This window comes from Eurypyga helias, unplaced genomic scaffold (assembly GCF_000690775.1).
Source record: "Eurypyga helias isolate BGI_N326 unplaced genomic scaffold, ASM69077v1 scaffold24044, whole genome shotgun sequence".
Taxonomy (NCBI): domain Eukaryota; kingdom Metazoa; phylum Chordata; class Aves; order Eurypygiformes; family Eurypygidae; genus Eurypyga; species Eurypyga helias.
The window spans coordinates 1-16,121 of NW_010247175.1; the positions used below are offsets into that span (position 1 = coordinate 1).

At 49.8% G+C, this 16,121-nt stretch overlaps 2 protein-coding genes across 2 annotated transcripts in view; one reads left to right on the top strand and one right to left on the bottom strand.

The window, feature by feature from the left end:
• Nucleotides 1-169: 169 nt before the first annotated feature.
• SNRNP35 (small nuclear ribonucleoprotein 35kDa (U11/U12)) lies at nt 170-1,084 on the top strand. Its single transcript, XM_010150663.1, has one exon. The coding sequence runs from the start codon at nt 234-236 to the stop codon at nt 1,044-1,046; it is 813 nt and encodes a 270-aa protein (XP_010148965.1). The 5' UTR covers nt 170-233; the 3' UTR covers nt 1,047-1,084.
• A 3,313-nt stretch (nt 1,085-4,397) lies between these two features.
• Nucleotides 4,398-16,121, bottom strand: part of RILPL1 (Rab interacting lysosomal protein-like 1) — a gene marked incomplete at its 5' end in the record, with an annotated part of 16,845 nt that continues 5,121 nt past the window's right edge. Inside the window, 5 exons of the mRNA XM_010150664.1 lie at nt 4,398-4,838; nt 11,273-11,365; nt 11,881-12,053; nt 14,371-14,589; nt 15,601-15,719. Of these exons, the coding sequence (XP_010148966.1) occupies nt 4,694-4,838; nt 11,273-11,365; nt 11,881-12,053; nt 14,371-14,589; nt 15,601-15,719 (749 nt within the window). The remainder of the gene's footprint in view (nt 4,839-11,272; nt 11,366-11,880; nt 12,054-14,370; nt 14,590-15,600; nt 15,720-16,121) is intronic.

Consider the following 16,121-nt stretch of genomic DNA (forward strand, 5'->3'; position numbering starts at 1 on the left):
AGGCGGGGAGGCCGGGCCGGGCCGGGCCTGCGCGGCTCCTCTCAGACTGAGGCGGGTCCAGGCTCCCCGACATGGCTCTGCCCCGGGAGGTGAACTCAAACAACGGCGATATTGCCGGTTAATGTACGTTTCTCACGCTTTTAGGGACTTCTGAGTGAAAAATACAGCGCAGCAACGCTGAGAGAGCTTGCACGACCTGCTCTGCCTGCAGTACCCGGGAGCGTGTGCGATGCATGCGGTTGTCCCACCAGACAATGAATGACTGGGCCCCCATAGCAAAGGAGTACGACCCCCTCAAGGCCGGGAGCATTGATGGCACGGATGAAGAGCCCCACGACCGTGCCATATGGAGGGCTATGCTGGCTCGCTATGAGCCCAACAAGGGAGTTACAGGAGATCCTCACCTCACCCTCTTCGTAGCAAGGCTCAATCTTCAGACGACAGAAGAGAAGTTAAAGGAGGTCTTCTCCCGGTATGGAGACATCAGAAAGATACGTCTGGTTCGAGACCTGGTCACAGGATTTTCCAAGGGTTACGCGTTTATTGAGTACAAAGAGGAGCGTGCTCTCTTGAAGGCCCACAGAGATGCCAACAGGTTGGTTATAGATCAACATGAGATCTTTGTAGACTTTGAACTGGAAAGAACTCTCAAAGGATGGATTCCTCGGAGGCTTGGGGGTGGTTTTGGAGGCAAGAAAGAATCTGGGCAGCTGCGGTTCGGAGGACGGGACAGACCTTTCCGAAAGCCCATTAATTTACCAAACATGAAAAATGATTACTATGGAGAAGGATCAGCAGAGAAAAGAAACTGGTCTCGTGAGGGAACAAGGGACTGGAGAACAAGGGACCGAGATCACGAAAGGAGCAGAGACAAGCGCTGGCCAGAAAGGGAGCGGTCTTGGGCTTGGGGTGAAAGTGAGAGGGACTCCAAAGAGGAGAGGGGCAGAGGGAGGGAGAGGAAGGACAGAGACAGGAAGGACAGGGATAGAGACCGGAGCCGGGAAAGAGATACCAAGAAACAGAGGGATGATGATAAGCACCGATAGGCTACAGTGCCTTCTTGTTGGGGTACAGTGTCTGCTCTTACAGCCACGTTTCCGTTGTAGATGTTGCCTTCCATGTGGGGCTGTGAGCAACATTCCCGGAACAAGGCGCTCTGCTCTTGCTGTCTTGTGCTTGTGACTTTCGCCTGCTGCAAGGTCTCTGTAGTTCGGTTGCTAATGCAGTTAAGATACGTGTTGAATTGTTCTTCAGAGAAAATAAACTTTCCTGTGAATGCTTTTGAAGTGGTGCATGTACGGGTATCCCCGCAAAACCAAGTACATGCCTCGTTAGTTCCCGTCCGGCTGCCTGCCGTGGGGTTCGTGAGAGCTCCGGATTCATGTGCCAGTTGTCCACACATGTAGTGAGACAGATGCCCGTTATGAAACAGTTACTCATTGAAGAAAACAGTAGTGAGACAGCAGCAATCCAAGCTTCTGAAAAACATGGCCTAAACCAGAAGCTGGTGGGAAGCAACTTTAGTTTCTTGAAGACGCTGGGACGGGTGAGCTCTTTAATAATACTGTGACCTTAACTAGTTCTAGAAAAGCATGTAGTAAATCTATTCTTTATGTCACAGGAGGCTCTCATTCCCAGATATTAGAGGAATGTCCACTACAGAGCAGTAAGCAGGTCAGAAATGTCCTAATGGTCCCTGAAGGATGGTGTCGTGGTTGCAGCCGCGTCTGGTCTGTCCTCTCCTCCTCCGGTTCTCGCTGAACTGGGCAAAACGGGGCAAAGCATCTCCTGTTTCAGAGCCTGGATGTGTACGTACAGGCGCATCAGGCACTGAGGCTCTGCCGTGTTGTCATTACGCCATTCCTAAATACTGGCAAATGTATTTTAAATTCTGTATTTGTCAGCCTTGGGATGGCCCTCTCCTGAGCCCTGCCCAGGCTGAGGCTTAATTTCCATGAAGAATCGCATGGGACTTCTCCAGGGGAGAGAGGAAGAGAGGACAGACCCGTATGCTGCATCCCCAGGAAGAGACGGTATCGGCTTTCCGCAAAAAAAGGACCCAAGTCTTGCAGAAATACTTGTTTTTCAGAAATGTTTATTAAACTGTTAAAATGCTTTACTGCCCAACAACAAACCAACCAACCAACCAACACCCCCTTCAGTGATCTGCTCTTTGCAGAGGATTGTTAGGCCCCTCACCTGACAACATCCTGGCCCCTTGTAAAAAGCAGATTTTACTTGAATATTGAGAAACAATACGTGGCAAATCCTCACGTGCTCTTCCCTACGCGCCATCCTTTCCCAGGGTGCTGGGAGCGTACAAACTCGGCGCTTCTAACAGGAGAACGAGGAGCAAAGTGGTAAATGGCAGCAGGTCAGGAGTGACTCGCGAGCGTTCAGAGGTAACGGGCTACAGAGAGACGTGGGGGGCAGCCTGTGCTGCTCGGTGCCGCCCTCGGAACGGGCTGTGGACCTGACCCGGCAGCGGGAGGAGCTTTACAGGCACTAGGCCGGGAGACGATGCCAGCTTAGGTGCTGGCGAAACCCAGTGTACTTCTGTTAGCCCAGTTCATCGCTCTCAGCTGATTTCGGGACTGATGTGCTTATACAGGCCGTGCAGCTGCTGCCTTCTTGCATTTTTTCCGATCGCTGAATCTAGTAATTGTGCCGAACAACTCTAAGCTATGCTAGGGAGAGACTCGATGGGAATTGTCCACGATTCACTTGGACTGCCCGATGCAACTGTAGTGTACTGTTTTTTTCTCTAACATAGAAGCGAAATCGAGATCTTACCAACTTAAGCATCATTAAATTAAGACGCTCCCCTCCCCATTTAAGAATGTGTCACGCAAGGGAGAAGTGCTGCTGTTCTATGGGTACAGCTTTCCGTCAGCAGAAAACTCAAGCCGTGTTACCAAAACGTAACCAGGCAAAAGTGTTACCGGCCTAACGCCAGCATCGGGGCTACTGTCACTGTTTTGGGTGCAGATGTCTGTCACGTAAGGCCACATATCGCAGAATCACAGACCAGTTTGGGTGGGAAGGGACCTTAAAGATCATCCAGTTCCAACCCCCCTGCCATGGGCAGGGACACCTTCCACTAGACCAGGTTGCTCCAAGCCTCATCCAGCCTGGCCTTGGACACTTCCAGGGATGGGGCATCCACAGCTTCTCTGGGCAACCTGTTCCAGTGCTCCCCACCCTCCCCGGGAAGAACTTCTTCCCCTCTGCCCCAAACTGCAGTGTCCCCAGGGAGGCGCAGCGAACGCTAGAACACGCGGAAGCTCTGTGTTCAAACCGTCACAGCTGCAGTCAGGAGGGCCTGACCCGTTTCCTGTTGGAGTGCCACTCCTGAGGACAGGCTCTCCATGGAGCCAGCGTAGTGGCTACCTGCGGCCTTGTCCGAGCTAGGCTGGCCTCCCCAGCGGCACTGCGCTCCGGCGTGGAGTCTCCCACCACACAGCCAAGTTCACAGAACGACCTCGGCACCTCCGGCACAGGGGCCTGTGGCTGCGCTCACCCTCTGCCCCCTGGTTCGGTGCCTCTGGGGAGCGTGTGGTGTGCGCCAACCCTGGGGCCTACGCAACCCTTGCTTAGTGTCGTGGGGTTGTAAGTACAGCTGAGCTCGACTGCAGCGTGGGTGTAAATCCCACCTCCGGGCAGCTCAGCTGGGCTTCTGTGGGCAAGTCAATCCCCTGTCCTTGCGGGCTGCCCAAACCTTGACCAGCAGCAGCAGAGCTCATCCGCTGTGCCCACGTAGTGTTTAGTCAGAGGACATGAGTTGGGGTCATCCCTAAGTCAGTTAAACAAGTCGCTGTCAGGTCACTGAGGATGTCTTTCACCCTCACGTTAGGCAGCCCTGTCAGAAAAGTGGAGTGTGAATTAATGAAAAACCTGTCTGTGGGAAAGAGACCCGCTTCCTTTACAGCAGCTCTCTGCTACTCTACGGGGAGTCCCTGGTAAGAAGCAGCAGCTTCAAGTGTTAGAATTCCTCCTTGCAAGCAATTTGTTTTCCGTTAACACTGCAGAACTCGTGGCAAAACGCAAGGCACGCTCGCCTCATACTCCGGCTTCTTCATGCTTTAGGCACTGTCAGCAGCAAGGGGAATGCACACTCACTGTCCCTCTCCAGGCTACTCCGGTTTATCAGTCTCCATCAGGTGGGTTTCCAAGCGGTTACTCTGCAAAACGCAGATGCCAGCCGGGCTGGGCAGGGCTGAGCAGTGCCAAGACCTGCCACGGAGGGCGGCCGGCTGCTGTATCCCTCCTGAAAAGATCCTTACAGAAATAAAAAGCAAACAACTGATAGTGTTAACAAACGGGGTAGAAGAGTCTCTGTCACCAGGTGTTGTACACTGCAAACAAACCTCTAATAATGGCACAGGTCCTTTTTTTTGGTTTAAAGAAGCTCGTGTTACTGTAGTTAATGCATGAACAAGACCACAGACTTGTTATTGAGCACAAAACAAGTCATCTAGAAGCTTCGATGTCCCAGGGTATCGGCGACTGTTACTACAAAGCTTGGATTCTGTTTTCCAGCAAACAGGCACCAAGCAAACAGCGAGGGATCCCTTTGGAAAGGTCCGCCAACCACGGAGCGTGCGAGGCAAACCGAAGTGATGAGCTGCCGCATTCGCTTACCGAAGCTTCTCGTTACTACACTGTCGAGATCTACCGCGGGTCAAGGCTTTAGTCACAGGTGCTGCAGGGCTTCCTGCCCTTGTTCGGTGTAGGAGTAATCTTTATTGGAGTTTGACCATTCTCCAAAAGTCTCCTGGAAGTGGACGTTTTTCTGTGATGCCTGCATACGTTTCTTATCACGAGAGAAGAAACTAAACCTTCCGGGAAGGGAGGGAAAAGAAAGAGAACTGTTTACTCTTTGAAAACACTTCAGGCACCCGACACACTACACAGCACAACAAAACAGCAAAGAAATCTGTCTGCATCCGCAAAAATCAAGGCAGTGGAGCCTGATGGGAGCGCATGTCCAAATGCTGTTAGAGATGGAGTCATTGCAGTCTCAAGCGGGTTGGCCATGGAAGCTTCAAATAAGCTCTAAATGCTCTTGACTGTACAAGGGATCATTTTAGAGGTCTGTTCTCCCTTCCCCAGCCCTGGGACAGAGGCGACACAACACAGGTTAGCTCTTGGCGTAAGTAAAGTGGTATCTTTGGCATTAAATCTCTATAAAAATGGAGAATGGTTTTAAGGGCGTCACCCAAGATAAGAAAATAAGCCTCCACATTTTTGTCAGGAGTTCAGCTTTTGATACGCAGACTTGCTTCCTGCAGAAGTAAACGAATAAATGCACGTGTGTGCACCTGGGTTTGCAGGATGAAGGCTCTGAACCAACACACACAAGCGTGCACGTCCTCCCCTGTCGCACGCCTTGGGTGCTCGAAGGTAATGGCGTACACGAACCAACAGCCGTTAACTACAACAGATGGCCAGCTGACAGCAGAGCTGCAAAAGCACAGCTGGAAAAGTCCTTGGGGCCTTACTGGTACAGGATGGAGTTACTCGATTAGGCAGACTGCACGCTCGTCACAAGTCCGGCGCACGAGGCGTTAGTGCAGTGTTTAGGTCTGCTGAGAAATGCAAAAGTTGCCGTTCCAGCTACCAAGGGTTTGAGCTGGCTGCACACCCGTTTGGTTGTAATGGTGCACTTGAGCTGGAAAATACTGGTTTGCTTGCGCAGTCCCAAGCAAAATGCAGCTCTGATCCGGGACAGGAACTGCCCAACGCTTCCGCATAATATAAACCCAGCTTTGGCAGGTGATGGAGTGCTTGTCGGGGCATAAACCCGACCCTGCGTCCGCGGCCCAGCATCCTGGGCATCCTTCTTCCACCCACACTCCCTCTGTCTCCCCGCAGCACGGTGATCCCAACTGGCCAAGCCGCCCTGTGTAACCAGGGAGTTTGCTTTCCGCGTCTCTAGTCACGTGGGAGGTTGTGTTTGAGTGTCAGGGCAGGTTTAAGGCAGCTTTCCAGAAAAATACCCTATTGTCCATGCAGGTAAGCATGATAAGAATTATTAAGAATATCAAGAATATTAAGAATAATTATTTCTTCACTAGAAAGTGATATAAAAAGCCACACAAGTGCAATGAGAGATAACTAACGTTGTTAGCAGGACCTGAACTTTTGCATTTCCTTGCTTCAAATGTGCAGCCTTGATAGTGAAATAAGTCTTTTGCACTTAATTAGCACACACTTTTCTACCACCTTCATCACAGGAGCTCATAAATTCACACGCATATGCTATGTCTTTCAGAGCCAGATCCAATTCCAGCTGATGGAAGAAGTGTCTAGTCACTGCTGAGCATGTTTGGTCCAGCCTGGTCAGGCTTAGTGTCTTGAAGCCCACACAAAGGACTGCTGTATCTATGCAGTGAGTTTCAAGTATCAAAGTTCAGTGATTTTTCACTTTATCTTGAAATTAAATAAGATTAAAATATGTTTGTAGGCTCTACACAAAGCAGAAGGTTTGGACTTTTAAAATTCCTTCTGAAACAATGGAAACTGTTCTTATGCTTAGAAAAGTCGCAGGGAGGATGTTTGGGAAAAGCACATCCATGTGGAGAGGAAGTGACAAACCGCGTTGCTGCTGTAAAGAGGACGATCACTGAAGCAGCACCTCTAACACCCCGAGACTTTGCATTAACAATTAGTACATCTTCCAGGAGAGCCAAGAATAGGGTAACGGATTTGATTACTGAGAGTGTACACTCTATTCCAAAATACAGATTAGAGACAAAATATACAGTGCATAGAAAGACATAGAAGCAACAGCCTGTAATTAACACTGGGAATTAATGTAGATCTCAGCCATCACATTCTGTAAATCTGATTTGTAACAAGTCATTAGGATGACATGGGTTTCTTAAGCACTGGGGTGAACTGTGAATAGGCACACTTAGTAAGCAAAATTAACAGATGCTGGTTAAAACTGCATCACAACGATCTTCTAAGGAGTCATGATTGGTTTAGCATGGTGACATTGAAGCCAAAGATGCTAAAATGTCAAGGATGAGCATGGAGGACCACGATGGGTTGTGCACTGGCTGGTCATTCTGATTGGCACTCTGTTCTTCTGTGATCCCACAGGCCGCCGATGAGAATGCAGCCAGCAGTGCACGTCAACACAGGGTCATGCAAAAGGAAACCACGGTACCAAGCATTTAAAAAAACCCGTTCCTACAAGGGACACAAGTCTTCTTATTGGCTGCAATGTGGGATCGTCTGGAATCAATCCAGCTGCTACCATGGGCATTATGGCTGTAAAGATCCTGGTCAGGAAAGTACAGACACAGAAAAGGTAAGACTGGAGCAAGGGAAAGAAAAAGCATTCCATTAAAAAGAAAAGAGGCAAACATGATACACGGGGATACTCTGAATTACCACACAGGACACGTTACAGGGAGAGGTGGATCTGCATCACCCAAGACAGCTCTCCTCAGTGAAAAGCTCTTATTCAGAATCATTCTAACAGTTTAAATAGCTTTGGAATTTCTAAGAGATACCACTTTTCTGTTGTGAGGCAGCCTGCAGTCGGGGTGGGGTTTCATTCAGGTGTTACCACCTCCAGCAATGCAGAGCAGAGCGCACACTGTTCTTCCCAAGAGACAAACAGGCACAGACGTCATGAAATGAAGGATGGAGGTGTATGTTACAGACAAAACAGGCCTCTGCTGTGACTGCTGGGTATTTGCACGGACAACAGGGTTAGGCGGGACCAGTGTTACAGTTAAAAGATTTTACAAACGTTACAGCTGATAGTTTCCAGTTACAAACCAGTATCGCAGGTGAACTCTGGAAATAAGCTCCTGCGCCGGCTGCTTGGTTAAAGGGCCCGCGTGTCCCTTCCAAAAGAACCTGCCGTGCTTCGCATGCAGAAAATGCCCGCTGCAGGCAGCTGACCACCCATCTGAAACCCTGCAGCTGCTCCAGCAAAAAAAAACCCCTGCAGCTGCTCCAGCAGAAACACTCTCCGGCTGGCCAGCGGCGAGACTGTTTCTTTGTCAGAGGCCAGCGCTTTCGCCACGCGTTGTACCGGTCATGCAACGCAGAGGCTGCGGGAGCGCCGGCCAGGCTCCCCGCCCCGCCAGCCCCACGCAAACCTGCCAGCACCCCTTCGTCCGTACCTGCAACACCCTCTGCTTTTCTAAGGCTTCTCCTCAGAGGCTCTCCTTTGCGCCAAATATTTTTCTGAACTGTGGACTGATGTCAATTAAAGATTAAGTTGGAATCAGGAGAGACATTTCACTTGTGACCAAACGCAGCTCTCCCCAACACACTCTAACCACTAGTCAGACTGAGAAGAAACCCAACCAGCCAACGCTGTCGTATCGTTAGCTGCAGCCAGGACTTAGATTTTTACGTGCTGGGGCACGGTCCTGAGCTGCAGAAATGAGACAGACCCATCAGCCTTTGCAGACTGCAGAGAACAGGAAGAAGACTTAGGGCTGTTTCAGGCATTACGTCAGTGGCAAACAAGCACGTATGCGTACAGGGAAAACAAAAGGGCGTTTTCTGCTCCAAACAGAGGCAGCATTTTTAATCCTTGTACTCTCCCTCCTCAGAAAAGCCTCCTGGTTACATTATTTCATCAAACTAACACGTGATGGGGAAGAGACAAATGTAGAAATCAGCCAGTCTGAGACTAGAGCTCAGAGTTTGCCCCCAGCGTGCAAACCCTGGGAGTGAAAAACGGTTGATTTCTGTAACCTGTGTTTTCCCTTCTTTGTGGGGATGCAGCACACAATCACCTGAGCACATCTCCGACAGCACAGGCTATGTACGCATCTCATTCCTGGAGACACTGCGTGGCCGAGGGAAAAAGGGCACGTGACACCGGCAAGCGTAAAACTTCTCTGGAGGGGATAGCGAGAGTCTCCTCTTCCCGGACTTCAGGTTGTTGTTCGATCAGGGGGAGAAGCAACCCTACTTCTGCTTGTAAAGGCACCCTGCACTAGGTGCGGAGAGGTTATATGCCGGTGTGTGACCCAGGCAGCCCTATAGCGAGGTGGCACCCTGCCCAGGAGAGACGGCAGCTCCGGGGACAGCTCGCAGCAGGGACCGTGCAACAGGGCCAACAGATGCTGCACTTGGGTTGTTTTCCCAGCAGTGAAATCTCCCGTCTTTTTAAAGTACGCTAGTGACAACACACACAGAGAAGGGGGAAAAGAGAAAAACCCACACTAGACAAATCCTACCCAGACAGGCTGCAAGGATAAGACAAACCTGAAAACTGTTACCATCCCCCAGGTTACTTCAGTAGACATTTTTATCTTCCCTTATTTAATGTGATGGCTAACTGAAGAGAGAGCAGAAGGAAACCGGGGACAGAGCGTGACAGCTAAAGAAAGGAATTTCATCTTAACGGCAGGTTCAACACACGCTTCCGCTGTCTGGCAGAAGAGGACTCTTGCCGTTTGTGAAAGGGGCCAAACCAACGTGATCTGATGTTTCCCTGTGTGTGGGTTGGGTTACATGAATTCAACACAGAACCTGAGAAACACAAAGATTAGGCAAGTGTTGGAAAACATGCATGGATTGAACGGCCTGACGCTCAAGAGGTTTTCCCTAGCAGTTAACTGAGAGGACACAGGCGCCAAGATAACTGGTTGAAAACAAGCCACGGCTCCCTGAGCTGCTCACACACGTATGCTGAAGGCAAAGTCAAAGCCCTGTCAGCACGTGCTCTGTCTTACCATGTCTGGGCTGTTTTACACTGCCTTTGCTTCAGAAATAGAGCGTGGAAACTGCAGTCAACACCAACTGTGTAAGCTGAAACCCCCTCACCGGGATAGGCTTTAAAAAGTACTGAAATAAGTATCAAAGAGAAGCTTTGCAGGGGAGATCTTGTGAGACAGAGGAATATCTTCATCATCCCAACTGCTGAATGAAAACTCAGTCCAAGTTCTAAGTGTATTTTCGCGTCGTGTGAGAGGAAGGGTTCTCTCCGCAAACAGGGAAGCACAGCCAGAGCCTGGAGTCTACTGAAAATAATCAAAAGTGCCCTCCTGACTTTCTGGTGTTTTGGATTAGTCCAGATCTTCCCAGGGAACTTGCGCTCCCAGGGCTGCTGCTGTCATTAAACAAGGACCGAAGGCTATGGATGTGGGGACAGGATGGGAGAGCTTTTCACGTGGAAACAAATGACTCTTCCAAAATCATTTATGCAGTTAAAAAAGTCAAGCTTCCAGTATCATAAAAATTCAAAGACTTGCTATAAAGTTACAGGACTTCATTTGGAATAAGTAAAAGGAGGGAGTTTCAACAGACAAATGGACTGGCTAAACCCATGATTTTATAATTAAGTGATATCCTAGGAAATGCACTCCTCTGACGGAAAGCTTAGGTGTCGGACAGCAACACGAAGTGCTTCACCAGAAGGTGGGGTTCTTAAAGCCAAGAAAGCTACCGTTCTCTCCAGCAGCAAATGTGTTCAGCAAACAGAAGGTTTCTGTGCTGGGCACACAGCACAGGCCCAGTCTGAAGCTCAGGTCAGCAGGGAAACAGGCACGGCGAGGTCATGGGGAAACCTGCTCACCATGCCCAGCAGCGACAGGCCTGCCGAGGGTTTTACTGGTCAGCTACACTCCGCACGTCTTCCAAGCGGGACCTGGGGCCAGTGCCTTCTGACGCTGCACCACCTTGGGATGCGTGTGTTAAGGAACTGGGACTTGCAGCCGAACAGGAACACTGTTCCTACAATCCTAGCACACTGAGATCCTGCACTGACTTCCGTTTTGGGCAGACAGGACAGGCTCTGGATAAGACCACAATTAGCAGCACCTCCCTGCGGAGTATGACTGTGTGGCCAAGACAAGAAAATTCCCGAGGAGGATGAGGTGCCTGTGTTTAAGAACTCGCCAGCTCATCGGGGCTGTAATAAAACACTGCAACACACGCTCTCTGGGTGAGCCTGCTGAGGGCACTTATGGAAACATTACAACTGGAGCGGGCTCCTTGGGCACCCCACTCTGGCCCACCAGCACTGCTGGGCTCCCTGCTGCGGCTACACGAGGGAGCAAAAGGTACCACAGGAAACAATCCGAGGCTGAAAGTTGTCCCAGATCTAGGCAAAAGTGCTGGCCAAAGCCAACTGCTGTTTCATGGTACCTGCCAAGTGCTCCTGCAAGCTCTCTCCAACATACATTAGGGAGGAGGTTATCTTCATTTTTAAATTCTTTACAATTGTCCTACCCACAGAAACATTTAGTGTTTGCAGACTATACCCAGTGCCCTTAGAAAATACACTACTTACAGTCGTTTGATTCCAGATTCAGGCTGAGTTGAGGGTTTTGGCTGAATTATGGGTGTAGGTTGAGGGGATCTCGTTTCTTCTTCTGTTTCCTCACTTGAAAGAAAGAAAAGATAATTAATGTTCTCCTCCCGAGCCACGGAAGCACTTTAAGTTCTAAAAATCAGTCTGAGGTAGCACTGCTGATGGAGAAATGCAAAAAGAGCTGTTCAGAGCTCACTGAAATCAATGGGAGGATTTTCTTGTCAGCTAAGGAACAGCACCTGGAACCAGGCTCCTTTCGGTATTTTCTTCCTACTGTGACAAGGAGGGGAGGAACGCACCGAACAGAAGTTCTAGAGTTTGCATTTTAGGCCCCCTCTTATCCTTATTTTTGAAGTTCAAAAGTATTAAATTCTAAGATTTGAGGGAATCTGGGAGTTAGGACATAGCTTTTTCCCAATTTTGAGGAACCAGATGCAACCCAAAGCTGCAGGCTTGCCATCTCTGCTGTGAGCCGCTGCAGAAACACCATCCTGTTGGACAGTACTCAGGGGCACAAGTAGTGTCTCCAGACCTGCCCCACGGCTCCCCTGTGCACGGCATGCAGCACCAGAGGGGATCTAACCTACCTTTTGTAATACAAAAGCTCCTCTTGAAGCAAAAACACCTTAGATTTCAATTCATTCCTCTCATGAAGGACATCCCGGAGCTCCTGTAACGTGAATCTTGGACGATTCGGATCTTTGAAGTCCATTGCCATCCTTTCTGACTCTGAGAGGCAGTCGTCATTGTTCGGTTCTGCCTAGGAAGTGAAACGTGGGCTTTAAATCCACCGTGCGGGCGCATACCTGAGGGGCCTGAAGTATTTATCAGCCTAGTTCCCAGCCTCTTTCTTTCAGCACTACTAAATCCTCTTCTAAGAGAAACCCAGCAATTTTAAGAGGAAAAAATGTAGGAGGAATTTAAGATTGTGTGTTTGTGAAACAGTTTTGCTATCTGTTGGTGTAGGATTTCAGGTTAAACTTGGCTGGGCTGAGGTTGGTGCAGTATCGGTTTCTCCAGCAGGGATTGCAGTGCTTCTCCTGCAAGGACAAAGCGGCAGAGCAGTGCTGGCTTGTCCGTTGGTCTGATTCACCCCCTTCCTCCAAGCCCACCTCTTTACACAGACCACAGTAAATAAAGAGGGATGCAACCCAGCAAGAGGTTCAGGGGAAATTGCCAGAATGCTTTTCTTCACCCCTCTAGATGAGGGTCTGAGCTGATGCCTCTTCTGTTGGTCGTATATTTACCCCATACCTTTGCCCAAATAAGCTACTTTTTCTAGATTTTGCTCAAATCAGCAAAGACTGAGCAGCCTGTAGCCAACGCAAACGGACTTCACTGAAGCCAACAAGCCATGTCCGCTCCAGAGCACGCAGCTATTCTCGCTCTCCGCCTGCCACTGCAATTCCTGTCTAACCATCATCCTGGCAAACAGGGCGGGGAACGGGTCTAATTAGAAGCAGCACCATTGCCATGGAACTGATGAGTTAGAGAGAGGTGAAGAATGCATCCTTTCTCTCCAGAGACTGAAGACACTTTCACTCCTGCTGGCTCCAGGCCTCGGCTCCGCAGCCCCCTTCACAACGCTGGGTGTCCTGGCTGAATTAACAGCAGTGGAATAATCCCTTTCATTATTAATGCAGTGCTGGCGCGATTCAGCAGTGACACGTTAACACCGGCTGTCACATTCCTAGGGGACTAGGGTACCCCATCGGCCTTTGCCTCTGCTTCTTCATGTATATTCCTGTCTCCAAGCGAACTGGGTGTTCCGCTCTGCTGCAGTCCATCATGCTGCTTGGTTCTGGAGCTCTTACCAATGCCTCCAGTCAAACAGCTCTATGTGACAGTGCTCCTCTGAGTTCTTTCACATCATTAGAGCTGTTATCTTGAACTCTGCTAAGAGCAGCATCAGGAAAGGGAAATACAGCACATTTGCTTTAATAAGACAGATGTAGCATCATACGCACAAAGAAAAATAATAGAAGCCATGCAGAGGTCCAAGAGATGCGTCCTTTCCTCAGGAAGCTCCCCTCAAGTCTGCATTCCTACTGCTCCGATCTCAGCCCCAACTCGATCTGCAGACTGTCGCTTTGCCTGTTCCTGCAAGTACCTGAGTATGCAAGCAGGAACATCTGCCTTTCACGCACATTTGTGCTTGTAACGCTTCACGAATTCTAACAGGAAGCAAAAGCAGAAATAAGGCCGAAGTTGGTTGGTTCCTCTAAAAGGTGCGTTCAAATACTGCCCTGTGGATTTGGTAGCGATACCAGCTCAGTCCTGACAGCCCAAGCCTGCCGCAACACCGCAAGCACCAAGCGTGCGGAGCTCTGCATCACCTCCGGGACCGCTTCCGACACAACTGCTTTTCTATGATCGTTCGCAGGCCACCACCGTCCTCGTGCATTGCACCCGTGGGACCCGTTAGGCCTCGCACATCCGCACGCTCAGCAAAGCTCAAGCTCCTTGTCAGCTGTCCGTCTTTTGGGAAACCCAGACTGCCTGAGGGATCAGTTTGCTTTCCTCAGGGGAAGGGGCTGATGTGTACAAACAAAATGAGGCCAAACACACTAATACAGCCCTACCAAAGCGCTACCTGCCTCCAATACAACCTAACAATTGATACTCCAGAGATTCTGGATTGCCTCTTGATGTTTTTCATAGAACACTCTCTTCTGAAGCAATGATTTGTTCTGGTATTTGGTGAATTTTGCAGCCTAGTGCACGACGTGAAGGTTACACCTCCTAGGAGATGCGATGGGTAGCCGAGTGTAAGGGGAGAGCAGACATCCCACTGGTAATGTGTAGCCACGCTGCCTGCTGTGAGAGACCCTGTTCCATCCTTTAGGAAGGGGGGGGCTGTTCCACAGGGTCATCACCCACCCTAACGGGGCCTTTCCTGTCACAGTGCAACAAGTGACATTGCTCTCCCTGTCACACCCGAACACAAGATGCTGCCCTCGAGTCCCACCGTCACCTCTGATGTGTGTCAGTCACGTTTATCCAAAGAAGAGGTACTTGGTGTGAAGCCCAAAGCTTTTTAAAAGGCTGTTTAAAAAGTGATTTAAAGTGCCTCTTACCTGTATTTCCTCCCCATCCTGGCTGTCCTCCCCCTGCAGTTTTTCTCTCAGTTTCCCCAGCTCTGCTCGCAGGTTGCCCATCTCCTGCTCCTTGGTTTGCAGATACGCCTCTAACTCCACCTTCTGCTCGATCAGCGCCTTCCCCTGAGCCTCAACAACGGTGATCCGGTGCCGCAGGTCATGGTTAATTTTCATTAACCTGTTCTGTTGCTGCTGAAGCTGCAAAACATCGATACAACAGGTCAGCATCCATTCAGCCACAATGGCCACGTTCCAAACACCACGTTAAAGTAGAGGGCTCCTGTAGAATTTAGTCTGGAAAAGTCTCCCCCCTCCTCACCCCCAGATTAGTTTTTTTTAAACCTCTAATTATCTACTGCGGTTGCAGTCACCGAAATTTAATTGGTTTCTAGAGTAAAGAAGCATTTTCCCCCTAGCTTAGGGAACTCTCCTGCTAAAAGCAAACCCATCACTTGATATTACGTTTCAGAAAAGCAAAGTTCAAGGACACGGTGGCTTATGGGAATCTGAATCGAATCTTAACCCAAAGCAGAAGAGAGGAGGACAAGACAGAACCCTCAGGATTCCATTTACAAGTGCTTTGCTTGGAGCTCTTAGGCTCTCTCATAAGGCAGGATGTGACCTGCTGGGAACTGTATACACAGCACCAATGTGCAAGGCCGCAGCACCGGCCAGAGGCACTTGGGTGGAGCAGAGATCATCTAGGGCTGGCCCCCACCAGTAGCAGGAAAGTCCCACGGCCTAAGGAGATGAGGCAGTGGGAGGATGGGAAACAAAATATGGGTAAGGAGGTCATTCATCCTGACACGGAAAGAACCAAGACATCATGTGATTCCCAGAGCCATAGAGGAGTCTGTGATGCATCCAAGACTGAGCCCGGATCTCCTGTGCTCTGGTCCCCAGGGCCACCCGTCCTCTCAGCGACCTTCCGCTCAGTGCTGGCAAAGGCAAGTGCCCTGGGCTGGGCTCAGGCCCCTTCCTCCCATCTTCCTGCGCTAAGAGGTGATCCACAGTCCTGATCCAAGCATGCCTACTCCTTGTGACCGCAGCCGAGGGTGTGTGTCTGCACTGAAGACTGCCTCATCGCTTGGGACACTCAGTTACTGGACTAATCATCTGGCATCGCTCACAAATTCTGCACTGACTTGAAACCAGGCTGTGGAAGTATGGGTGAGAACGAAGAGAAATAGGAGACAAAGAGGCACTTACAGCCTCTACATCCTCATTTTTCAGTCCGAGTTCCCGGTCCTTTGCTCTGATTTCATCCCTCTGTTTATCCACCACTTCCTTCAGCTTCTTCATGACTTGCCGCTCTCTCTCTGACATTCCTGGTTAAAAAAAGAACACAGAAAACAAAGGACAGTCAGGAGCTGCTGAGGTTGAGAGCAACAAGAGTGAAAAATACTTAGTAAAGACTCCGGGAGCTGCCTGCTGGTAGAATTACAGAGAAGCTGTTGGAAAACGCTTATAAAGGTTACTTCAAGGGTAACAGGGAACACAGATACTACAATCCACTTTGTAAAGCCTCTGCGTAGAAACTCCTTAAAAAAGGAACTGACAGTCCTCAGAAACATTTGTAACAGTGGAGTGACACCGCTACATCTTGCTGCCGCCGTAGTTTCACATCAGTGTTTGCATTATGCCCCCGGGAGCTCGGTTATCTGGGTGATAATCTGTAGAATCAGCTGGCCAAGACCCTGTGAAAATGGTAAAAAAGATGGTCTGGACCT

Excerpts from the sequence above, each read along its gene's own strand:
- SNRNP35 (XM_010150663.1), top strand. The coding sequence starts at position 234 with ATGCGGTTGTCCCACCAGACAATGAATGACTGGGCCCCCATAGCAAAG.